Raw genomic sequence first — 27,337 nt, 5'->3', positions numbered from 1 at the left:
GTGAATGTAATATCAGAAAATCAATAAAATTTGTATGTAAAAAAAGAAAGGCTGAGCAGCAAAGAATTGAGGCCTTTGAACTATGGTGCTGGAGAAGAGTCCTGTGAGTCCCTTGGACTGCAAGGCATTCAAACCGGTCAGTCCTAGAGATCAACCCTGACTTCTCTTTAGAAGGCCAGATCCTGAAGTTGAAACTCAAATACTTTGGCCACCTAATGAGAAGGAAGGACTCACTGGAGAAGAGCCTAATGCTGGGAAAGATTGAGGGCAATAGAAGAAGAGGACGACAGAGAATGAGGTGGCTGGATGGAGTCACTGAAGCAGTAGGCGTGAGCCTAAATGGACTCCAGAAGATGGTAGAGGACAGGAAGGCCTGGAGGAACATTGTCCATTGGTCGCGATGGGTTGGACATGACTATGCAACTAACAACAACAACATGATTTTCTGACTGAAATTGTCCTTTCTTTGTTTTCTTTTTATAACATTTTATTGAATTATAGAGTAAAATGTTCCTTTCAATTTGATTATGCCTAAGATAATTCCCTATAATCTATAAATAAATTCAAATTATAATATATCTTGCACAAGTGACTGGACAGGAATAGATAAAAATATCAATATGATAAATAACAATGTAAACAAAAAATTAAATAAATTATATATTTAGGACATTCAAGCGGGAGGCCATCCCTTTATGCTGAGGTAGCAAATTGTCTTCTGAGAATTAGAAAAGCAATATTGCTGATATGTAAAATTAGTATTAAATATGCAAATTCTCTCATCTTTATCAATTATGCTGATTGAAGAATTTAGTCATTTAGAAATACCATAAATAGAATATGTCTGCAGGAACTCACAGAACTTCCTTGACTAAAATCCTCATGAAGACAGGTATTCTAAGCCTGAAGTGGAAATCTTTTGAACTCTTATTTATTCTAAAAAGAAAAGTTTCAAAATGCAGTGGTATATTATTTCCTGCATAGTTAGAAATTGTGCAGCTTTTTCTTTTAGGTACAGTTTGAGTAGACTGAATGTTCCAGCAGTCAGTTAAATAGGATCAGCAGACATGGCTGCCAAGTTGTCTGAACAGTAAACATTCCAGGAACCAGCAAAAAGAAATGCTTGTAACCACCTGAAAAGTCAACAAGCATTTTTCAAGCATTAAACAGAGCGCCAAAATTTTTGATTGCACATCTGGTTTTAGCTCACCCATGCGAAAAGATGTTAAGTCACACCCAACACCCAAAAACATTACACTGTTTTTCTCTGATCTTTATTATTCATCCCTTCCTTTGTAGGACCATACCCCACGGATGTGATCATGTCTGTAGTCCACAAAAGTTACGCAACAGCACTTGCATCTTTAAATCTTTAGTTTGCCAGAAGCTCACGGGTTTTCCAGATCAGCCTATTGAAAAAGACAGCCATACCCTTTGCCTACAGGTGCCATTTCTGGCCTCCGTAAGTTGGGTTGGGAAACAACACTGTTTGAAATCCTGTGGGCTGGGACAGGATTTCAAACCTTTCTCATTTGCCCTATGGGATTCTTTTGATAAACAGTAATAATCTCTTGGAAGAAAGATTAAAAAAAAAACAAATTCCTCCCCAGCGTGATAATTCTCCTGATGCCTTGGACTTTAATACTCCCCCGCCCTTTTCCCGCAGCATGCCCTAAGTATTGTGAGAGGTAAAGGATGGACAATGCTTATTATGAAGCTGATCGATGCGTCCAGGTAGAAAAGATGAAGCTCGTTTGCTACTCTTCAGCCGCTAGTTAGGGAGGAGGAACCTGAGTCTAGACCAGGGGTCGGCAACCTCGGCTCTTTTATGACTCGTGGACTTCAACTCCCAGAATTCCTGAGCCAGCGTAGCTGGCTCAGGAATTCTGGGAGTTGAAGTCCACGAGTCATAAAAGAGCCGAGGTTGCCGACCCCTGGTCTAGACATTCCAAAACCCCACCTCTCGTTGACCACGCTGGTCGGGGTTGCTGGGAATTGGAGTTCGGGAACATCTGGAGGCAGACCCGGACCCCCATCCCGGGACGTAGGCGGCTCCTCCCCGGGGCAAAAAGTCGCCCTCTTTCCTTCGACCTCCTAGCCCTCCCCATCCCGTCTTGGTTCCATCTCGTGAGTCAGGGCGACGACGGCTGGAGCCAGCAAGAAGCTGAGAGCAACCTTCTTCTTTCCTGCGCCCCCCCCCCCGCCTCCATCTCCCCGCGCTCTCGCTTTCAACCAATGAACCACCCAAGGGGGTTGGTCCAAGGCACGTTATAAAGAGGCAGGCGAAGGGGAAAGAGGAGGTGACAGGGAGGCGCGCGGGGGTTCCAGGCATCTCAGCGACTGAACGGGGGCTGCGTCGGCGGTCGGGCACCAACCATGTGCGGTGAGTGAGGGAGGGAAGGAAGGAAGGAAGGAAGGAAGGAAGGAGCGGAGTTGGCTGGTTGCCTGCTTCTCCGCGCAGTTAGAGCAGCGGCGGAAAGGCTGCACGTGTGGGCCCAGAGCAGGGGTGCAGTTGTTCGGACTGCGGGAGGGGGAAAGGGCGGGAGAAGAAGAAGAGAAAGAACGTCTGCCATGGAGAAGCTCCGCCGTTCCAACCGAGCAGTAAGATCGACCTTCTTTCTCCCTAAGGGTGCGCGTGGTGGCCGGAAAGGAAATGGAAGCTGGATGCTTTATCCCTCCGGCACTCTTCCTTCCCCCGCCCGCCCATGAAAAGGCACAGGAGGAGACGTGCTTCTGAGCCACGCTTCCCTCTGTTTTCCCTTCCCATTCCCCCTCCTCATTTCCCTTTCTTTTTTCTTCCTTCCACTGCCCCTCCTTCCCGCGGGTGGCCATTGGAAGAGGGCGACCTGGCCATGTGCTTGCTTGGCTTTGCTCCTCCAGCATCCTCCTCCTCCTCATAGTTTTTGATGGAGGACAGTAGTTTAAAGCCAAACTCAAGTTTTGCCCCATTGGGCTGCTGCATCTTCTCAAAGGGAGCCAGCCCCATTGGGTTGAAGTCTCTGAATGAGAGGGGATATACGTGGCAAGGGCATGAAAGCAGTCGGGGCAAGAACGAGCTGCTTCCTTCTAGCCTTTTGGCCTGAAATGTAATTGTGAAGCAGTGGATACTATAGTAGAAAAACTTCTGATTATTAGCAGGACCAATCTTTAATGAAAGTGAATGTTGATAAGCGAATGTGCTCCTCCAGGGTTATTTGCTAGTGCTAAATTTTCATCCAGGGTTCTTTTTCAAGTTCCACACTTGGGGAATACTACTTGGTGATTTATTTATTTAGCGTATGGCATATTTGAATACTACTTTTTTAAAATGCTTTTTACTGGATCACCAGCAAAGTACACATTTAAAATTATTTTTGCCTACAACAGGGAAGTAAAACTACAGTGAGAGTTAGCTTCAGGAATTATTTTAGTGGAGGCAAATCCTGTGGTTGGGACAGTTCAAGTATGTAGTTTCCTTCCAGGACTGCAGTGTATTGATGGCAAATAGGTCCTTGTGCTAAGATAAGTGAACTTTTAGCACATTATTGCTCAAACTGCATTTTACCAGAAACAGTATAAGCCTTGTCAAATGTGAAAAAGGTGTTTGAACTATACATGTACAGGGCCGTAGTTTCTGTTAAGTGCAGATAAAGCCTTCCCTACATGCAGTTTCTCTGCATGTATTATGCTGGGATGCGGTGGGGAGTCCCCCCCCCCAATTCCTTGCAATGCCTGTTTTTTCATGCACTTTTAAGCATCTGAAAAAGGCATAGCTATGATAGTGGCATAATACAGAGAAAAAGGGGACCGGTGTCCATAACTATAATAAAGTGGATTGTTTGACAGTAGGTATGGATTATACAACTGAACCATAAATAAAGTTTTGGAGTGAGAATATCAAATAAAACTTGTTTTAAATTTGTATATTAGAACAGGAAATCTGCTTCCTTTCAGACAATTAAGCCATGTATTTTCTTTGCAAGGTGAACAAGTTACGGCTTTGAGTTCTAAAAGATTATTTTGTTCCAGAGAACCTGTTATATCTAGATTGTTCAAAATTAGTTTATTGTGCTCAAGCTGATAAGGAATGTCTTGGTTACCCATTCAAGACATATCAACAAATATACTGAGATCACTTTATCTGAGTGAGACATCTGTGCTTTGACTCAGAAATAGGGATGTTCCACTGCTCAACCAAATGCTAATCAAGAGATTGTATGGCTGAGTCAGAATACTAGGTGAAGGGTCTGGTGTGATTTTAAAGCACTTTCCATTATTGTTGTAGAAAAGTTTGGTGAGGTTAAAATAAGATATAAATCAAAACTGTTGCAAAAATGTTGCCTGAAGTGAAGGGAAGCTTCCTACTTTGAGATGAAAAGGTCTTTAAAATATCCCACCCAAACAAAAGCTATGTAAGAAATGTAAAGTTTGTGTGATGTTTCACCTTTTCATATGTTGTTATATGTAGCAATCTAGGTGTGTATAATTAGCATTATAAATAATAAGCCAGGCTGACCTTTTTTGTGCCAATATTTTACTCCATATGTAGAAATATCAGTGAGCTTAATAACTTTACCAGTGAGGTCATTAAGCAAAAGGTTAGGTTTCTAAGTTGGTACGTTATTTTAAATGGAGGGATTTCTAGCACATTAGAACTGTAGTGCTTGGTTAAGCAAAAGTCTAATACTAGTACAGTCTTCTTCAACCAAAGGAGATCCCTAGATGTTTTGGAGCTACCACTTCCAGAATTTCATATCAACAGGATCCCAAGATGTGATTGCCCTATATTCCTATTATTCCCAGCTACCATAACCAATGGGCATAGCTGATAGGAATCCAACAATATCAGGGGTTACAAAGTTGGCCACTGTTATTTACTCCAACAGTTCAAGGTGCTGAGCATGGCCCTCCATTTTTCAGTGAACAAGCCTAACTCTCCATTTCCAACCTTGTATACCTTTGAAGATGCCTTCCTGACCAATGATGGTTGGGATGGATTCTTTTTATGATGACTTTCAACTGTTTTAAAGGATAATTTTCTGTCAAGTATGTAAAGATGATCAATAGGTACATTTCACATTTGACTAACTGCATGAGAATACAGGATCACTGTTTGTAGAATGGAGGAGGGAATTCAATACATTTTAAAAATGGAATGTTTCGTAAGAGGAAAGAGGAAGCAAAATAGTTACAAGGAAACCTAATTACAGCTAGAGATGAATCCACTCAACATATTGTTTTCATCATGGAAAATAGATTTCTTGGTGAGGAGGTGAACTTTAACATAGTGAGCAATGCATCATTTTTCCCTAAAGTGGCATCTCCTAGATTTGCTTGGATTAAAACACCTAAGATTCCTAGCCAGTGTAGACAATAGCTGAGAAATTCTGAGAGCTTCAGTCCAAACACATGTGAAAGGCAACTTGTTTGAAGAAGCTTCAGTACATAGCTAAGCCACAAAGGTAAGGGAAAGGCTGCTGAGCTTACTTGTTATGAATAAAATATAAAAGGATCCTAGCTTGATTCTGGTTAAATGAACGTTGACATTCTTGTGGAATTTCCCCATGGGCCTTTTCTTTACCAACCAGTTGCATTCCTGAAAAAGGAATCAAGAGCTTCAAAGTCTTTTTTAGGATATTAAAGGAAGAATCTCAAGACAAAGGTTAGCTTGTATGACTGCTAGCTAACTGTGTTTGAACTATTTTTTTTAATGTCATAGCAGAGGTGCTTCATTCATTTATGGAGACTAAGGCCCTTTCCTGTGACATTATTTCTTTGTAATCATTTTAAAACAACTCTATCCATTCTGTTTTTATCAAACCCAATGATTAGGTCTTCTGTAAGTAGAAGTACTTAAAGCCCTTTCTTATCTCTTGAATAATGAAAAGAATAACATGCTGAAGAGAAAAGATTATGAGGTCAAAGGGGAAGTGGTCTAGTTAACAATAGAACTTTATCCTCTGGATAATATTTGTACTACGTGTTATTCATGTTTGTGCATTTGCCATAGCTTATTTGTGCCACAATAAAATGATGCCTATATCTTTTTAAAGTGTCTAATTTTAAAGTGTTTTTAAGTGTAATGTTATTGCTTATAAACATAATAGCATTTAAAAGACAAAATTGACATATCAATTTCCAAATGGAATTGCAAGAATAAAAAAAAAGGATCCTTCACGTTAGGGAAGAAATAGGGTATTTTCAACTATGATTAACATTTGTGACTTTCATTTCAATAAGGAAAAATGCAGACTGACACAGAAGTTTATTCATTGTGAATGTAGACTTCAGATTGTTCAGGTTTTTTTTTTAATCTCTTGGAACTTCAGGATGGTTTATCGTATAATCCAAGCTATTTCTAAACCAGCCTGAGCAGTACTAAAACAAGAGAGGCCCATCTGTTTATGGAAGAAGGAAAATGAGGAGGGGGATGCTATTAGTCACACCTACTATTAAACCATGGACTTAAGAATCAGTTCTGTGGTCTGAACTTTAACTTTGTGTTGGATTGTGGCCTTTATGTTTTAAAAGTGAACAGTTGGTGCGTTTATTGGGAGGCACAAGGGGGTGTATATATTGAAACTAAACTTTCTTTCCTCAGGCCTAAATAACTGTAATATATTCCTTGGCAGTCTAGACTGCTGCTATCATTTTCAATGAAAAGTCTCTAGTGGCCTCTGAGTCTCTTTGTATGCTTAAATAGGAGCATTGCTAGAATTCAGTATAAACAAGGAATCTTTACCAAGCTCAACACACTGGCTCCATTGTGGATAGATCCCTCAAAAAGGCCTTTCCTGGAGAGACCAAAGCATAAAAATATTGCCTCAAATGAAAACTCTGTAAGATCTTTTATATGTGTATGTATGAATGTATGTGTATATGTACATCTCGGTCTTTTGAGGATATAAAACTACTGAGAACGTGCAAAAATGTTAGAAGTATTTTAAACATTGCTCTGGAAAAATAGAAAAGAACTTGAGTTAAATCCATGAGAAAATTGTTAACAGCCCTAAGCCTCAGGAGATTTTTGTGCTAGACTGGGGCAACTTTTCTGCTGTGATTCATGCCAGCAAACAGGATTTAATAAGTTTTACTAGAAATCTCCCTAATAGATTTGTGAAATACTAGCTATAATCTAGAGTTGTCCAGATCAGTTCTTGGCTAAATTCTGACTTAGTCTTGTGAATCTATTTTTAGGAAGGCAGAGAATAATAAGCTGCTTAACTGTGGTTCAAAAAGTACAACTTTTTGGTGCTAGATAACATATATTGCCATCTGTAGCTCAAGATCTGATTAGTAAAAGATTCGTGTTATCTTGTTTTAAATGAGGTAAAACAGAAATAAGCAGTCAACCAAAATAAATTGATCAGATATAATCAAATAATTGTCCAAATTAAAATAGCTAAGATTATCAGTCAATAGTATTTTAATTATCCTTTTTGTTAATGAAACTACGTACAGCAAGTAAACCATAAATCTATCTTCTTTACAAGAAATACTATCATGATAGAATAACTGATAAGATTTTATCTCAATTGGCAAACTTTTTTGCATGGAGAGAGGGAGAGGTGGAGATAGAGAGAGATCAACATTCAGACACTTGTCAACTATTTATGACAGTGGCCGCCCGGGGTCATGTGATCACCTTTTGCGACCTTCTGCCAAGCAAAGTCAATGGGGAAGCCAGATTCATTTAACAACCACATTACTAATTTAACTGCTGTGATTCACTTAACAAGCGTGGAAAAAATATTGTAAAATGGGGCAAAACTCACTTAACTGTCTTACTTAGCAATGGAAATTTGGGATTCAAATGGGGTCATGTCGAGGATCACCTGTATTGTAAAATGGGATAATTAGGGAAGAAGGAATTCAGATTAACTTATGAATGACAAAATATTAGCATATTGGTATTTCATTTTTTTTCACTGTCCTCTCTTCAACAGGTATCTTTGCTTATTTGAACTACAAGGTACCTCGGACAAGGAAAGAGATATTTGAAACACTGATAAAAGGACTGCAAAGACTAGAATACAGAGGGTATGATTCCGCAGGTGTGTAAAATGTCTTACATGGACACTGACAATTGTTGTCTTATCTTGCTTGCTTCTATTGCTTTTCCCAAAGCATGTTAGAAACAGGCTCTGAATAGACTAGATATTGATTGGGCTCCCATATTGTAATTAACCCAGCCACAGCTTCATTTTGTGAGATGTATTTGGTTCTTGGACAATGTTTAAAAATAAACTGCTGAACCATTGACATGAGATACAAATAAACTTATAAGACAGTCTTAGATAGAGTTTTATTTATTTTTTAATAACTTTAATCCATAGCAGGGGTGTCAAACTCAATTTCACTGAGGGCTGCATCAGCATTGCGGTTGCCCTCAGGGGGCCGGGTGGGTATGGCCAGGGTGGGCGTGGCCTACTGGGTGGGCGTGGCCAGCTCTACATCGTTCGCACCTAGGGTGCCTATGGGGGCCCGGGCAGGAGTGGGACAGATCTGAGGGTCTCTGGCAGAAGGAAGGTCTCTGGGCCAGGGCCAAGGCAGTGGGGGCCGTTCCCTCACTGTTTCCAGCATGGCTTCGCGGGCCACATGAAACCACTTCGCGGGCCGGATCTGGCCCCCGGGCCTTGTGTTTGACATGTCTGATCTATAGGATCACTTATAATAGGTTGGGTCAACTTATATATACAAGCCAGGAAACCACAGTATGGAGAGAACATGATGAAATAGACCGGGTCTAAGTTGGCAGTTGTGTGCGACAGGGCTGCACTCTCTCCCCTTATTTATTCAACCTATATATGGAATACATATTAAGGAAAGCTGGATTGGAAGAATATGAGTGTGGTTTTAAAACTGGAGGAAGAAACAGCAATAATTTGTGCTAGGTTGATGATACATAGCCAAAAATGCAAAGAATCTGCAAGCCCTAGTACTAAGATCATGGAGCACAATGAACATGGGACTAAAATTAAATATAACAAAGACTATAAATGGCAATAGGTAGGGCAACCAGCCTTAGAATTATCAATGAAGATATCAGAGGATATCTTTGGATCAACTTTCAACAGTAAAGGAACAAGCAGGCAAGAAATGCTTCACTGACTAGCATTTGGTAGAGTAGTGATGAAAGCCATGGAAAAGATATTCAAATGTCATGATGTTCAAGCCTTGGTATTCCCCATGATCCACTGTGAAAGTGGAAGTTATAGTATGTTAAATAATCAGAAAAACTATACAATATTCTATTTTACAGGTGTTGCAATTGATGGGAATAATAATAAAGATAAAGAACGGTACATCAAATTAGTGAAAAAAAGAGGAAAAGTAAAGGCTCTTGATGAGGAATTGCAAAGTAAGTATAACAAAACATCTGCATTTTGGTATATTTATGGCCAATGTTTAATATAGCACGTTTATTTAGAAGTAGTATTTCAGTGGGAGACTAAGAACCTTGTTGTATTGATTAATCATCTAGCAATTGATGGAGTTACAATTACACTTTCTTAAACAAAAATGTCATCTGTCCTAATACTACATTTTACTCTCAAACACATTTTGAACATTTTGCTATCTTTCTTCTATAAGTCTTATTCATACGTATATAATGGCAGTTATGATGCAACATGGGATTGTTGAGTAATATTCAATATGAATTCTGTGTACATGTGACACTTTTGTTTAAGAAAGTGTGTACAATCCCACAAGCCAAGCCTTTCCCTAATATTTCAATGTCATGTTGAATCTAAACCTCTGATAGGAGTAAGAATATAGTAGCAGTAGCACTTATATAATGCCTGCAATACTGCATTCTAACCACTGTGTCACCGTGGCTCCTAGGAAATCCTAGGAAAGACAAATGGAAATATACGTACTTTCTACTTTGCGAAGTTAAATCTACCAGTGGAGGATGATGTAAATTTTAGTTTCATTTGAGATCTAATTAACTGTAACAGAAGAAACACCTAAATCATAAAAAGCAAGCCATACAAGTTATGTATTTCATTAACAAAACATTAAATCATTTTTGGCTATAATTTAATAAAAGGGCTTTAAAACAAATTATTCTACCAAAATAGAAATAAATTATTGCAGACCCCCCCCCCATCAGTATTAGACATTTTCATTTGGATTTTGAATTTGCTCAGTGTTGGAAGTAGTGTATTTTGTATTGAGAAATTAACTGTGTGTGTTTGTATATAATGATTTCTGCATGGAATATGTTTACAGTAGTATTTGTGATATTGTTAGAATATACCTGTATGCAAGTAGTCCTCACTTAACAACCAGTCATTTAGTGACTGTTCAAAGTAACAATGGACCCTCCCCCAAAAGATACTTATGACCTAATTTTAAAGTTCCAATAACTGCACACATTCACACACTACGGTCACATGCTTGCATGTTGCATGCTTGGCAACCAGTTCAAGGACCATTTGTAACATCTCGTGATTACATGAAAATAATTTTTATCCTTTTATCCTCATGGTGTCTGGCAAAAACCACCCATTGGATAAAATGGATTTGCTTAACAGCTACTGTGTTTGCTTAATGGCCGCAGTGTTTAATGACCATCACAAGCATGGTCATAAAATGGGGCATGATCACATATACCCTCTTAAATACCACAATGACTTACAATTATGGGCTCAATTATGGTCATAATGCAAAAAAAAACCTTTAGAGCCACAAACCATTATTGAAAAGTTGGAAATTTAGAATTGCCTATCTTTTTGAATATAAATTATTATACATTTGTCCTGTACAGAGCAAGAAGGCTTGGATTTAAAGGCAGATTTTGAGACACATTTTGGCATCGCTCACACTCGGTGGGCTACTCACGGGGCACCAAATGCTGTCAACAGTCATCCCCAACGATCAGATAAAAGTAACGGTAGGTAATTTCTGGGAGGGGGAAAAATCAAACAGAAATCCTTCGATGTAGTTGTTGAAACCAATGAACCATCTTCACGTATTGGTGTGTGTTAAATGAGATAGTTGATTCAGAAAGCAATTTTGCATATTTAGTATTCAGGACACATGAAAGACAGGGACCTGAAACCTGAATTAGAGTATCCTGTGTTAACAGATCAAGGTATTCTCCAAACAACCAATACCCTCTGATTTTTAAACCAAAACTTTAGTGGTTTAGTGATACTGCTTGACCTCTACCATGCTCTGTCTCAAGCTATGCACTCACAAACACAGATAGGTGGTTGCAAAGTTTGTGGAGAAGTTTCTGAAGCAAATGAGCAGCAAAGGAAATGTGAGTGCAAATGCACATGCACACTAGAAAAATCAAGTCAACTAAAGTCAAGCAACCTTGCCATGAGAGAGTCCCAAATCCAACTCAGCCCAGGATTGCTCATTTGGAAGGGCAAGGAGCTTTGCAGAATGCCTTTGCTCTGGTCATCGCATGACAAGCCCTTGGACTAGAAGTGGGTAGCAACTCAGACTCCTCATTTTATGAGTCAGGAGACAGCTAAGTCTCCTGGTTACTGGGTGGTGCAGTCGCCTCTCCCTGCAGCTGCTTAGCAGTTCATCTGGCAACTCTGGAGGTGGCTGTTCATTGTCAGTCTCTTGACAGAGTCCAAGCTGGCCATGACGTATTGCTGAAAGAACACAGAAAAACTAGAATTCTATGAAACACTTTACTACTGCCAATTTAATAAATACACAGCTTCAACCCACTTTTTGAATTAAGGTCTCATTGTTTACTCTTACCTACTTATTTATTTCCATATATATTCCTTTCAGAGTTTGTTGTTATCCATAATGGAATCATTACAAATTACAAAGATCTACGGAAGTTTTTGGTAAGCCGATAGTAATCTAAAGCATATAGTAAAATTGTGTCACTCCAAACTGACAGGATTTATTTTTATATGTAGAAAGATCTGTCCTTGCCTGCCATTAGATTTAACACCAGATGATGAGTTCCAGATTCAGTCCCCCACTATAGAGGTAGTTGTCTACCGCTTTTTCCTCTCCCTATGTGATCCCGGTATTAGCATAGGGCAGTCTGGAAATCAGCTAGAACAGCATTTCTCAACTTTGGCACCTTTAAGATGTGTGGAGTTCAGATCCCAGAATCCCTCAACCCAGACGTTAAAATGGCTAAGTGTGAGGAACACTGAGTTAGAGAATAACACAATGTTGTTTCTGGCAGGAATTAATCTTGTGTTTCTATATTGTTGCCAGGCAATGTTAGTTTCATGCTGTTTCCATGGCATGTTTAATAAAGTCCTAATAAATAAAATCCTAAATAAATAGAATCTAGCTTGGAAATGTGATTGTACTGTGGAGCGGGAACTATCGCAGTAGTGATTAAGGCATTAGATGTCCCTCGACGCTATTACAAATGAATGAAAACAGCCTTAGGTAAGAAACTCAGATCTAACATTTTGTTTAAAATATTCTAGGAGACCAAAGGTTATGAATTTGAATCTGAAACAGATACTGAAACAATTCCAAAATTGATCAAATATTTATATGATAATAAAGAAACTGAAGAAACGAGTTTTTCTGTCTTGGTTGAGAGAGTCATTCAGCAGCTGGTGAGTGGGAGATTCTTTTATTTCCTAGCATCAGTAACGTTTACATAATATTGAATTTATCTTTCTTGTACCTAGTTTAACCAAATGAGGTTGGTGAGTGTGTTTTAAAAAGAGATGGTCCTTTTTAAAATGCCTTGCTATATTTTCTTTTTCACAAAAACTTATTTTCACTTGTCCAGAGCATATGTGAAAAAGGAGATGTAAACCCAAATGAAATCCAGATGTATTCCAAGAATCTGTAGTTGTTTTTCTTTCGAGCTATCAATCTGATATCAAGGGTCAGGCCACAGCCTCTAAATAATCACTTAATAGTGCTCAATATATGGATTCTATGCCTAGACATGGATTAAAAATACAAGTCTTCTCACTGATGATCAGGAAGCTAATTTGTTCATCGTTAGAAATATATCTAATGGAGTTAATTGGGGATTGTCTTCCTAATTGTTTATGCCAACATTGTTGTCAGTGAATGAAGTGTATTTGCTACTTTTTTATTTACTCCTTCCTTAGGGATCACTAAAAATATGAAAAGAGGATTTTGACTAATATATTATCTTACTCATTCTTTAGATAATTTTGATATGCATCCCATTCATTCCTTTTTTAATATTAATGTTCCTCTTATGTAGGAAGGTGCATTTGCGCTGGTATTCAAAAGTATACATTATCCAGGGGAAGCTGTTGCTACCAGGTAAGTAAATAAAACTATAAATTGGGCTATGATGCTTAATAAATAAGATATCAGCACAGAACTTGCACCCAAGTTTTAGATCTTTCATTGAAGCAAAATATTTAAATGTATTTCTTAAAACGAATGTAACCACTTTCATTGTTGTTTTATCATTTGTCAGGAGGGGGAGTCCTCTACTTATTGGAGTTCGTAGTGTATCTAAGCTCTCCACAGAACAAATTCCCATTTTATATCGAACATGTAAGTTATAGTACTATCACAATCGCTGTATTTTGGGAGGGTTGTGAGTTGTGGGAGAGAGGGAATGGATTATATTGGCCAGAATTCTTTCTTATCAGTCTATTAATCACAAATCCATGGTACTAGAAATATTAACTAAGTTAAATAAATTCTCATTTCAAAATTCTGCCAAATTTTATATTTATGTATTGAAATTAAAATAGTGTGTATGCATAACATTCTTGCCTCATTTTCTTAGTAATTTTCAATGAGGTGTAGTAATGATTCTGGTATAATTCACAAAGTTCATATATTTGTTTTCAACTCTGGGTACTCGTTGCTGATGATTTAAAGATGTTACATGCTTCTTCATTGATAGGTAATATAGAAAATGTAAAGAACATGTGCAAAACTCAAATGAAAAGACTGGACAGTTCAACCTGCCTTCATGCTGTGGGTGATAAAGCAGTTGAATTTTTCTTTGCTTCAGATGCAAGGTAACAGATACAGCAATGTGTAGTCTTAGCAGAATGGTGCAAAGCATGCAAGCCCAAGTGAAATAGAGGCAGATTCTGTGAGGCTGAACCTAGCTGCTTCAGCAATGTTCCCCAGTTGCTTTGTTGACATTTTCAAAGGATGTCCTGTCTATGTGTGCAGATGCAAAGAACTAGAGAAAGCCTACGGAGCAGAGGTGCTCACTCTTCTGGGTGATGAGGCTATTTCATTGTTTGAGGAAGGGTCCTTTGCTCAAGCCAGCTGAGTTTGTCAAGCACCATTTAAAGTTGCTTTGTATAGCCCTAGATCAGGGGTGTCAAACTCAATTTCATTGAGGGCCGCATCAGCATTGCGGTTGCCCTCGGGGCCGGGTGGGTATGGCCAGGGTGGGCATGGCCTACTGGGTGGGCGTGGCTAGAGTGCGTATGGCCTATTGGGTGGGCATGGCCAGCTCTACATCGTTCATATCAAGGGTGCCTATGGGGGCCTGGGCAGGAGTCGGACAGATCTGAGGGTGTCTGGCAGAAGGAGGGTCTCAGGGCCAAGGCAATGGGGGCCGTTCCCTCACTGTTTCCAGGATGGCTTCGCGGGCCACATGAAACCACTTCACGGGCCGCATCCGGCCCCTGGGCCTTGTGTTTGACATGTCTGCCCTAGATCCTGATTCTTAGTTAGCCAGTGGTGCAAAACAGTTCTGGAAAAACTGGTGAACTGCTACTAGCTCATATCCAAGGAGAAATAGGTTCTAAATTGTCAGGAGGGGGAGTGCCTAAATCTAAATGGTAATTCATAAACGTGTGCTCTGCATGATCATATATAGTACGGTTTGGGATGGGTGAATGTCAAACAATATAATATCAAAGAATACAAACCGTTTCTAGTAGCTGTATGCAGATTCCAGATTCTTTATAGACTCTGCAGATGATCTATAAACTGACATGCATGTGCTGCAGTCAAGAACTGGATGATGCATAATTCCTGCTTCTGGTCATTTATAGCTTTTACCTACACCCACAGAACAAAGCTTTGCTGCACTTAAAAGTTTACACCTTTGTTTTGTTTTTGTTTTTTTGCAGTGCCATAATTGAGCACACCAACAGAGTTATTTTTCTGGAAGATGATGACATTGCAGCAGTGGCTGATGGAAAGCTTTCCATTCATCGGCTAAAACGTGCTGCTACTGATGACCCATCTCGAGCCATTCAAACTTTGCAACTGGAGCTGCACCAAATCATGAAGGGTAAGCTCAGCAGAAAAGCTTTCCTAGTATCAATCTTTTTCCATGAGAGTTTAGATGCAGACTTAGCCACAAAAAAGAAGGTACTGATTGGGGAAAAGTATTGAAAGTGTTAGTTATGACCTGTGGCAAGATAGACGGCAAACATATTTAACAAATAATAAGTTAATATCTTGCATTTACAACATAATCCTGCCCAGTCTGTCTAGAGCAACCCAGAACAGATCTGTGTTAAGGATTTCATCTACATGAGGAGGATGTGAGTTTTTGGAGATAGCCCCAACTGTTGAATTCACTGCTTCTGGAAATACACTTTGCCTTTACCCTTCCATTTTTGGAAGGGCTTGAAAGATGGCTTGGGTTTTTTTTCTTGGACCTTCTTCCATAACGTGTTGTTCTGGAAGACGATCTGCTTATTGTTTTGTTTTAATATCGGTTGTAAAGTTATTAAGCCTTGTGTATATCATCTGGAATCTGTTGGGAGTTGAATAGCATATAAATATAAACAAGTAAACATTGAAACTATTTATATTCTACCTATGTAGCATTGGAGATTTATAAGGTCACCAATATAGTCTATGTATTATTATTATTATAAAACTAAAAAAATTACAAAAAGTAATTGAACCTACTTTGTCAACAAATCATGTAATAAATGTCAAATAATATATATATAATACCGTATTTTCCGGCGTATAAGACAACTGGGCGTATAAGACGACCCCCAACTTTTGAGATGATTTTCATGGGTTAAAGTCTTATACGCCGGAAAATACGGGTAAGTAGGAAGTCAGGGCTGCTTCTCAATTAGGTGAAGATGTCGCGGCCTACGGGCGCGACATTCAGCGGGGCCCCTTTGCAGCATGGCGCACGGGCCTCGCCCGTCTCCCCACGGACACGCCTTCCTCACTACGGGAGCCACCCCCACCATCCCCGCATGCCACTGACGTAGGCCCACCTCGACTTGTCGTGAGCCAGCCTTCTCCCGCGCGTCGGCTGCATCTCCCGACCATCCGACGCCACCTTAGAGATCGCCCGGCAGCTGGCCAGCGTGTGCATGCGCAGGACGCCTCTGCCGGGACTCACCCGATGCCGGTGGGCTCCGCGGCGTCCTTGCCCGGGAGGGGTCATTTGGCAGCGACAGTCTGGCTGAGCGGCGGTGATAGAGGCTGCGCCCGTTACACCTACTAGCCTGGCTGGGAACGCGTCGTCGTCAGAGCCCGTGAAGGCTGAAGAGGGGTCCATGGACTGGAGCTGGGAGGGGGCCATGCACGGTTGGGTGATGGGCGTGGTGGGAGGAATGGCGGGCCGCGAGGAGGTGGTCCCGGGGTACAATGGAAGTTTACCTGGTGAGCGTAAGACGCCGGGAGGCAGGGGTGAGGCAGGAGGCATTGTCAGGGAAGGGTGGGGTGGAAAAAGGGAGTGGGCGGGTGTAGGCGTGTATGGGTGGGGTGGGCGGTTTATTTATGAGGAGGTCGTCTTTCGCCATTCTCGAGCGCTGGATTTGTCCGTTTCCACTAACGTCTCTGCTCCTGAGGATTTACTATTTTCCGGTGTATAAGGCGACTGGGCGTATAAGACGACCCCCAACTTTTGAGAAGATTTTCATGCTAGATTTTCTTGTTAAAAAGTCGTCTTATACGCCGGAAAATACGGTAAATAAAATGTGGGTATTTGGCAAACATATTTAAGGAGCACGTTCTATTTTCCTGTAAGGCTGTATGGTATTTTATCAAAGTTTTTTTATACATGCAATCTCATGTCTAAATATGAACAATATCATTTTGAAATGCCATAAAATGAGGTAAACCATAGTAGTGGTACAGGTAGTCCTTGACTTATGATCAATCACTTATAGTGAGTCTGCAATGAAATTACAACAAATCCCCCAAAAGGTACTTAGATTTGCAATTCCAACAGACATGTCTCCACTGCAAAAGGATTGTATTTTAGGTGTTCAGCAACTCGTACACATTCAGGGCTGTTTGCAGCGTCTTAGAGTCATATGGCCATGATGTATTTGCTGTAAACTGGCATTAACTTCCAGCTTCGGGCAAAAATCGCCCATTGCAGACAATGCTGTACAAATATATCATAAAATGGGTTTCGTCACATGGGTACTTTGTCATGATATATAATGGAAATTCCAGGCTCTATTGAGTATGTTTTTAAAGAGATTTTCAATCATCCTTACCTGATCTACAGATTCCATTATTAATGAAAAAAACTCTTTAACTGGTCCTAAAAATTAAATGTTTGTAAAAATCTAATCCTTGGAAGTATAGCTTTTGTTTGGTAATATAATAGCCAAAAAGGCCCCAAGGAGGTCTCTCATCATGGTCAGATCATATGGGAATAGGCATTCCTTTAACCAAGTGTAAGCAATTTGGCTTGTGAGTGAAACTGCCATTCTGTCCCAGATTATTTTGCTATAAATTTCCTTGATTAAATAATAATACTAACAGACCATTTTTATTCAAACAAAAGGGAATTTCAGTGCTTTCATGCAGAAAGAAATATTTGAACAACCAGAATCTGTTTTCAATACTATGAGAGGACGAGTGAACTTTGAAACCAACAAAGGTAAATTTGAGGAAAATTCTAACCTCTCTTAATGTTACCATTAATGTCTGATAGGAACTTGCCCAGGACTAAAGTTTTCATATCATTTCTGTTTTTGTGGAAATTACAGTTGTTTTAGGTGGCTTGAAAGATCACTCGAAAGAAATAAGAAGATGCCGTCGATTAATAATTATTGGATGTGGAACCAGTTATCATGCTGCTGTGGCTGTAAGTTTAAAATACTTCAACATATGAAAACACGTGTAAGAAAGTTCTTCATAGTATGTTTATAGGAGTTTTCTATGTTTTAAAGAGCCAGTTTTTGGAGTGATATTAATCATAGAACTATGAATCTTTTTGATTATATGACATCCAGTCGCTGTTGATTCCCAACTTGGTTCTTCAGATTTTCCAATAGTACATAATTATATCACCACTGTAATGGAATCTATCCACTTATTATTCGTTATCCTCTTTCTCTTTCAGTCCATCTTTTCCAGCATTGTAAATTTCTTAAAGGAGTCCTTAGTGCTCACTGAGTTTAGTTATTTTCTTGCAGATGTTACATTATCTAAACTAGGTAACATCATCACTGCTAGTCTAGCACTGATGTTTGGGTAATGAAACATCTGCAGGAAAACAACCATCAGAAAGCACCAAGGAACCCTCATTGTAAACAGTGAACTGTCTTTGCATAATGTGTCACAAGTATGGTAATTTGAATCTGGCCATTTTTGCCTTGAGTGAAAACTTTGGGTTGATTTGTTTGATTATCCTTTAGTTTGTTTTCTTGGCTACCCATGGTATTCTCAGGAATCTTCTCCACCATCAGAGTTCAAAAGCATTGAAACTCTTTCTATGCTAATTCTTCAAAGTGCAAATATTGCTTCCATGAACTGTTTACAAACCTGCATGATTCTGAACTTTGTAGGTACAGCCACATCTTGAATATGTAATACCTTCAAGGCTGTTCTATCAAACGCTGGTATGTGCTATGTTTCTTGACTAATGGTCCAAATTGCTGTCATAACCTGAGGAATCTATTCAGCATATAGGTTGAATAAATAAGCAGAGTGTATACAGTTGCCTCACTCTTTTGCCAACCGGGACGCAGTCTGTTTCACCCTTGAACCTTTTAGTGTGAATTAAAGCAGTAATTTGCATTAGTCCTACAAAGCTGTCTGAAATGGCATAGGGTTTCCTGCCTGAGCAGGGGGTTGGACTAGATGACCTCCAAGGTCCCTTCCAACTTTATTGTTGTTGTTGTTGTTGTTGTTCTGATTAATTTTGCTTCACTCTGCTAATATGCTAATCTCACATGATGTATTAAAGCCAGATGCATTGTTTTTGTTTATTCAGACACGACAAGTATTGGAAGAACTGACAGAGCTACCTGTCATGGTGGAACTGGCTAGTGATTTTCTGGATCGGAATACCCCTGTATTCCGAGATGATGTGTGCTTTTTTATCAGCCAGTCAGGTAAATTGCCTTACATTTTAATTTGGGAAATACTAGGAATTTGATAAATGTGCTTTATTGGTATATATTATTACCTTAATTTATACCGAGATTCCTACTGTAAACTTTTAATTATACTTACATTGGTATCCCAGAATCAAGAGGAAGATCTTGTTACTATAATTCACATACTGGTTTTTATTATTGGTGTAATGGGCTTTCCACTGAGTGTCTCAAAAACTGCATCTGGCAGTTTTGAAATGTAAGCTTTTCAAAATTAAGGTTCCCAGTGCCTGTATTTTAAAGAAAATATTACTCCTATTTCTGAAGCCAATTTAAGATTTGATTTTGCACTCTAAAACACAAATCTTCTCCTGACGAGGAATGTTCTATGATACTTGTATCTCCTACTAAAGCCAAATAAATGGATGGCAGTCATTTTTAAAGATTTTGAGGATAATTCTCACTTCCTATTTAAAACAGCCAAAACAAGAAACACAACACTTTGGCAAATTCACAAAACAGGAAAGCTGTTCGGTATCATGATGAATAGAGCAGGTCAGACCATTCTAAATTTGACTGCCATTCTAATCTAATAATGTCATTTTTGTAATGTGTTAAAGGAGAAACTGCTGATACGTTGATGGCTTTACGGTATTGTAAGAATCGTCGAGCTTTGACTGTTGGCATTACAAACACGGTGGGAAGTTCAATATCCAGGGATACAGATTGTGGTGTACATATCAATGCAGGACCTGAAATTGGCGTTGCAAGTACAAAGGTAACTTTCCTTTTTTGTAATTGACCTTTTTCTCTTTTGGACCAAATCATAGCCTTGGTATTGCCTGGAGCAGCAGTAAAGTATCTTACTCGTTAAGAAAGCATTGTGTTGCAGGAAACTTCAATACTATCTATATCAACCTGTAGAGACTCTAGGATTTCAAAACATCCTTTCTGCAGTTTTACCTATGGATATGAGTGACTGAGCCATGATCTGATACCTACAGACGTGTTGTACTGTAGACCTACAGCCTTCTTGTTTCACCAAAGCAGATGCTAATAGATAGTCTTAGGATCATAACACAACCACATAAAGGATTTTTTTAATATATTTTTTATCTTCAGGCTTATACCAGCCAGTTCATTTCTCTTGTGCTGTTTGGTCTGATGATGGCGGAAGACAGGATATCCTTGCAAAAAAGAAGAGAGGAGATCATAAGTAGTTTAAAGTCATTACCTGGTATGTTCATATGGGGAATTAAAGTTTGTTGTGAAAAGGAAAAAAAAATATTGTCACAAACTTGTAAATCAATTTTCGGTTTTGTAATTTTGAAAGGTATTCCATTATAGGATTCTTATTATTTGCTTGCACTTTTAATTTCTCTGTTGAGAAAAAGGTAAGAGAACAAAACTGGACTTCAGTCTTATAAAATAGAATCATGCTTTGAGGATAAATGTATGACATACTATTAATAGATGGGCAAATTTACACTTATGCACATTAAGCTAAGAGCTCTGCCTTTTAAATTAAAATCTCTCTGTCTCTCTCTTTCAAATTGTATAGCAGTAGCAGAATTCAAAACTTAAAAACTGACAAATAATTTAAAAAACTGCTTGGTAACTACATTAAATAAGAGCTTATTTAGCACTCCAGTTGAGACTAAGGAAAATGTGAGCCCTTAGTGAAGGCTAAATATTATTCAGGGCTTTAGGATAAAAAAACTGTTGTATCTCTGTAAAATTTCATGAAAATTTTATGTGCTATCAAAGGGTAAAATAATATTTTTATACTGTAAAGCAGAGAAATCAATTGATGTATTCTGTCTAAATCTGCAACTAATATTTTGAAATATTTCAAATTTTGAAATTTGATAGTATTGCAAGAATGAAATTCTCAATTTTAATTTGTTGGTAGAGATGATTAAAGAAGTACTGTCTTTGGATGAGAAAATACATGATCTGGCGCTTGAACTATATAAACAACGATCACTTTTGGTTATGGGTCGAGGATACAATTATGCCACTTGCTTGGAAGGGGCGCTGGTATGAATCCTTAACTGAGTTTTTCAAAAGTACAACTAAATGTTATAGCTATAGGTAAAAAATATTTGTAAATAATGCTTTGGAGAAAGTAAAAAGATTGATATGTCTTTCAGATCAGGATTTATTTGTTCACCAGTACATCTACAATGCCAAATTATACAAAACTATTGATGCTTTGCAACTTCTGTTCCTTAAACTGAAACGTATAGAGAAAAATACATAGAATAAATTTTAAAGCATACTGAAAAGATACATGATTAATGTTTTAATGGATGATTATTGTGATTCTTCATCTTAGACTCAATACATGTTTGATGTTAGCTTGCATTTAAGAATTAGTACTGTATATGTACAGTACCTAGGCAATTCAAAAAAATTGCATATCGTAGCAATGATCACTAATTAAAATTTGGGCATGCAAAAAGCAGCTTTGGGGTTCTGACTTTAGTGTCATTTATCTGTGCTTAATCGTTATCAGCAATATAATACATTTTTATTTTGTCCTTCCTGATTTTCTTTCATTTGCTTTGCAGAAAATCAAAGAGATTACATATATGCATTCTGAAGGCATTCTGGCTGGGGAATTGAAGCATGGGCCATTGGCTCTCATAGATAAACAAATGCCTGTTATTATGATAATTATGAAGGATCCCTGCTTTACCAAGTGCCAGAATGCTTTACAGCAGGTCACTGCCCGACAGGTAAACGCTGTAATTTGTATTTCATCTTTATGTTTAATCTGTACATTTCTTGCAAGAATAAAATACAATAAAGAATATTTATTAATGAAATATATTTCATGCTTTTTCACTATACTTGCTCCTTCAATAGCAATATGACTTAGATTTATATATCGCTTCACAGTGCTTTAAAGCTCTCTCTATGCGGTTTACAGAGTTAGCATATTGCCCCCAACAGTCTGGGTCCTCATTTTACCCACCTCAGAGGGATGGAATGCTGAGTCAGGATCGAACTGCTGGCAGTGGAATGCAGAATCAGCCTGCAATAATGCATTCTAACCACTGCATCACCACAGCAGTGGTGGCAGATGGCTAACTATATAATGTATAATGCTGATAAAATTATAATTAAATCATTAGAATTCATTTAATAAAAATTCCACTAATAACTTACCATATTTCAGCAGCAATAAGATGCAGGGTCAAAAGACTGTCTAAACAGAAATGCTTTTACTTGCTTATCACAGATGTCAAAAGAATAATTTTAACTTTATTAGAATTCTTAAGAAGTCTACTGAGACTTGTAAAGCTAGCTAGACGAGAAGTTGCACTTAAGCAAAGACCAAAATAATATTAAACTAACTGAACATACATGAGCAAGATCATCTGGGGAATATCTGTGAATTGAATCTTTAAAAAAGCCTTTAAAAAAACATTTAAATTTGAAAGATTGTTTGAAGAATGAAGTGCTGCAAACCTTAATGTTTGGATGAAACAGTAATACACTATAAATCTTAATTCTCAGAAAAGAGTTTATACTTTAAATAAAATTTATTATTGAAGGCCTGAACTATATAATTGATAATTGGGGAGATTAAACACTGCATAAGTATAAACATAAACATCTGATAAAGTAATGTATTAAAATTCCTCATATAGCAAAACACAAATTTTGCAGTCTTTGATTTAAAAGCCAAAATTTGATGGACCTGAGTTTTGTCTGAATGCCAGGTTATAACAAGTTTGACTCCAAAAGCAATCAAAGTAAATTTTTGCTGAATTAATTAAGACAATGCAAATACAGGGTTTGTAAGTTCAGAGTTTGTTGTTTCAGGGATAGGATTAATCTTACATGTAAGCTTTCTTACATGTTTTAATTTCATAAAAATCACTTGAATCACTAAAACTATTGAGACCCAATGTGTACAATATTAATAATTTAATAATACATTAAGAATTGAATAATTTTGTCATACTATTGTTATCTGGAAGATCACTGGGAATATGTAATTTTCAGCTGAAATGGATTCAGTAAACAGCTTAGAGTGGGAGAAAAAAAAGACAATTTTGTAAAAACTACCTTTTGAAGAGGAACATATTATTGCTTCTTAAATCCTTAAAATCTTCAAATGCTAACTAATTCTAACTGGTAAGGAGCTGCAAGCCGTATTCCGATGCTATGTTTTCCAAGAGTTTATATTTTTATAACAGAAGTAGAAAATACCTAATGATTCTTTCTCTTCCAATATAAAAACAAGATAAATCCCCATTAGAGAAAAAAAATCCCTTCCTCTTGGTTATTGTTTCAGTCATCTATATTTAATTAGCTAGAATCTGGGAATTTCAGTGCTGTTAGCTAAATCAAAAAGTTGAAAAAAATATTCTCAAAAAGGCAATGGCAAATTACTTGCAAGAAACTATGTAGATATTTCCATGAACTTGCCAAGAACGGAATTTTACTCAAAGGAGATTTTATCTCTTAAAGGCATCCTAAAACAGCCAAAGTTTTACCTCAGGGGTGTCAAACTGCTGAGCCAAAGTTGTAAGTCAATAGCTGTCAAAGAAAGGAGAGAACTGGAAGTCAAGCTAGTATGATCTCTCTTCACAAAGGAGTATTAGAGTTTGGGACTAGCCAAAAAGCATTCTAGTTTCCTTGACTGGTGTGCTTCTGATAGTGGACATGATGAAATTGTTCTCATTAAAACTGCTTTTAATAATTAATAATAAATTAATGGATAATGAATACAATCTCTTTTTGAAGTCAACAAACCTAGCTGTCCTATTTTGTCATTTCATATATATATAGATTTTATCCGTTCTGAATGGGTGACTTCAAATTAGCAGAGTTACAAGAGGAAAATGCGAAAAAATATTCCCATTTGTTCTGTATTGTCTATAAAGTTATAAGTTACGTTAAGAAGATCTCCATCACTACTTCTCCTTCATTAAATTTACTTATTCCTCTTGGAGAAAGTGAGATGTTGCATTTCTTGAATGTTGATTCTCCTTTTTTGCTCTTTCAGTAACAGTGCATTTTCTGCTTTTGTGGCTTTTACAAGGAATTCTCTTTTCTCTCCAGGCTTTAATTTTTGATAAATTGAGCATGTAATATCTCTCTGTACTTTTTTATTCCGCCTTCCCCCCCCCCCCCAAGAAACCCTTTTTAGACATTATTGTGATCACATTGCACTGGATCTCAAACAATATATTTTATATTTTCCATTATACATAGTTTTAATTTGCCATATTAGCTAGGTACATGCTTTTAGTTTCTAAAAATTGTAATTTGTTGAAAGTTTTGGGGCGGGGCAAATGACAACAGAAAAGTCTTTTGTTAAAGTACAATGTTTTCTGTTTGATAAAATAGTAATAATAGTAATACACTCCTTGGCTTATGTAAATTTATTCAGTGACGGTTTAAAGTTACAGCAGCACTGAAAGAAATGGATGTATAAGCAGTGTCTAAAGTTTCAGCTATATGTAGCAAACCAGCCACCATCAAGTAATTGCAATCCAGGTGCTAGGCAACCCCTGGCTCTTTTATGACTCATGGACTTCAACTCCCAGCATAGCTGACTCAGGAATTCTGGGAGTTGAAGTCCATGAGTCATAAAAGAGTCGAGGTTGCCTACCCCTGTGCTAGGGCATCCAGCTCAAAATTATGACATTCCAAGATCATGTGATTGCCATTTGTGACTTTTCCTGTCAGCTTCCCACAAGCAAAGTAAATGGGGAACCTGGCAGGAAAAGTCTCAAGTCATTCTGGTAAATTGTTTCAGCCTACACACCCACCTTCCCCTTGGCTCTTGTGAGGCCTGCACTGGGTCTTCTAAGCTCTCCCTTGATTTCCATGAGGCCTCCCAAGCCTTCCCCGTCTTTCCCCACCCCAGTGCGGCACCCCAAGCTCCTTACCTCGGGATCTCGCCACTTGTGCTTAATGACACACACATCTTGAAGTTATGATGGCAATCGGGACTGTCAGGATTGCTATCACTAATCAGTGCAATCAACATTACACTTTGCAATTGCATCACTTAATCTGGGTCTCAATTTTCATTGTAACCTGAGGACTACATGTAATATTATATTGAGTTACTGTAGCTGTAACATTTACCAGTAACGATACTAAAGCATTTAGAATGCTGCATTTTAGATTGAAGCCAAAATGATCAGTACCTACCAAATATGCATTCTTTTAGTTTAAATACAATGGTATTTTCAGTGTTGTTTTATTAATAATCTTGCTACATTTATTTATTTATGAAAATTTATATGGCCACCCAACTCACACTCAGGTACTTTGGGTGACTTAAAAACTGAACTCGAAGGGGGGAGATGGGCGGCATAAAAAATTAATTAAATCACTAAAAATAGCCTGCTAATGTTGGAAATGTGTTTGCAAAATACATTAAAACTATGTACAATCAATAATTGATTAATCATTAATATTAATCCACACTACTTGACTTGTTTCTTAGGGCCGCCCTATTATTTTATGTTCTAGAGAAGATACAGAGAGCTCCAAATTTGCTTACAAAACAATTGAGTTACCACAGACAGTCGATTGTCTACAGGGAGTTTTGAGTGTGATCCCTCTACAGCTGCTTTCATTCCACCTGGCTGTTCTCAGAGGATATGATGTAAGTTACTTCCATCTTTAGTAATTCCAATTAAAGCACGGCTGCAAGCACAGTTGGATACTTCTTGGTTTCTTCAAATTGGTGACAAGAATGAGTGATAGGCTTTATACAAATAGCTATAAATAATTGTAGTCTCTATAAAGATTAAGAAATGATTAGAGTTTAGGCATCTTTTAACTCAGGGGTGTCAAACTGCCGGCCCACAGACCAGTTGCATCATGCAGAGGCCGTGCCTACTCCAGCTCCGGCAATGCAAAAAAGTCACCATATGTCGCGACATGTCACATGACGCAACAAGTTTGACACCAGTGTTTTAACTTGAACCAGAAACTTTAGTAAAGATAAAACTAACCATCTTGCTCGGTGTGTAATTCCTATTATCCAAAATATAAGAATAAAAGCCAAGCAGTGATTGTGATGAGAGTACTTGCAGAATCACCACTGTTGAATACTGTAGAATCTTCACTGTCATTTTCTTAGCATATAAAAAGATCACAAACAGATGAAAAGTTGACAGAGAAGGTAGGGTCTGGGATTATGGTACAAATGAAATGAAACAAAGACAAGTTAGAGTCAAGCAGAAGTCAAAGTAAGCCAGCTTCCTAAGGAAGTTAGTGGTTTGGCATATATTTACATAGTTTGGGAAGGCATACAGCCATTAGGACATTTTTTCCCCCTTTAAAATAGGATAATTTGTATTGTAGTATGATGAAAACTTTTTTTTCTTTTTCAGGTGGATTTCCCAAGAAATTTGGCTAAATCTGTGACTGTAGAATAAGTATTGTATTATAGAATATAGCCTGATCATGTCATAATGCTAAGTTAGGCTTTGTTTAACCTAACTTTGGCTAGTTTCAATGACTAAACTCACCACATGGCTTTTTCTTGGCAGTTTGAAGCCATGATCTGAAATTGATTTTCAAATCCTGATTTATTTTAATCAACTTGTTATGTCTAAACTCAGACTTCTGGTTTGTTTTTGAACTTTGTCAGTGCAATTTAAGAGTAGTTTTAAAAGGTACCATTCATCAGAATAAACTGCTCTTCTTTTCTTTCCCAAATCCTTAATTTTCCTGTTAATATTTTTCTTTCCAAGGTGAGCTTTCTATGTGTAAGGCAGAAACCAAGTATCTCATTTTCCTAAAAGTTCAATATCCATTTGTCAAAAGGCTCAGTAAAATGTCATTAGGAAAGCACATCTTAATAAAAATCACAAAACCTTATGTACATTTTTGTTTAAAATGTAGCAATCCAGAAGCAAAGCATATACAATCCTTTTCAAAAAGTATAAAACGCATACAAGAAGCCCATTGTCCACAAGAACACAGGGAAAATCCACAATAAACATACAAACAACTTTAGAAATACAGGCACAACCACCCATATAAAATATATGTGCACACCTACCATTGCTACAGGCAGTCCCATCCTTTATGTGACTGGATGCTTAGGAAATGGTAGAGAAAGCAATCAGTAGTTCACCAGACAA

The 27,337-nt window shown here is 38.0% G+C and overlaps 1 protein-coding gene and 1 long non-coding RNA gene across 2 annotated transcripts; one reads left to right on the top strand and one right to left on the bottom strand.

Moving 5' to 3' along the window:
* Nucleotides 1–2,225: 2,225 nt before the first annotated feature.
* Nucleotides 2,226–27,263, top strand: GFPT2 (glutamine-fructose-6-phosphate transaminase 2). The gene is made up of 19 exons (XM_081315875.1): nucleotides 2,226–2,383; nucleotides 7,926–8,033; nucleotides 9,242–9,340; nucleotides 10,754–10,879; nucleotides 11,743–11,801; nucleotides 12,408–12,542; nucleotides 13,172–13,233; nucleotides 13,394–13,473; nucleotides 13,832–13,949; nucleotides 15,024–15,187; nucleotides 17,672–17,767; nucleotides 17,877–17,974; nucleotides 19,106–19,226; nucleotides 19,829–19,986; nucleotides 20,331–20,445; nucleotides 21,121–21,248; nucleotides 21,782–21,949; nucleotides 25,687–25,848; nucleotides 26,582–27,263. Exons 1-19 carry the CDS (start codon nucleotides 2,377–2,379, stop codon nucleotides 26,624–26,626), a joined length of 2,049 nt encoding a protein of 682 aa, XP_081172001.1. The 5' UTR covers nucleotides 2,226–2,376; the 3' UTR covers nucleotides 26,627–27,263.
* LOC308661110 lies at nucleotides 25,948–27,337 on the bottom strand. Its single transcript, XR_014024890.1, has 3 exons — nucleotides 27,256–27,337; nucleotides 26,201–26,323; nucleotides 25,948–25,983 (listed from the first exon to the last, which is right to left on the bottom strand). It is a non-coding gene; the product is annotated as an uncharacterized lncRNA (long non-coding RNA).

Source organism: Vipera berus, assembly GCF_964194415.1.
Source record: "Vipera berus genome assembly, chromosome: 2".
Taxonomy (NCBI): domain Eukaryota; kingdom Metazoa; phylum Chordata; class Lepidosauria; order Squamata; family Viperidae; genus Vipera; species Vipera berus.
The sequence above is the reverse complement of the archived record's forward strand: the minus strand, read 5'-3'. Positions and strand labels throughout refer to the sequence as shown.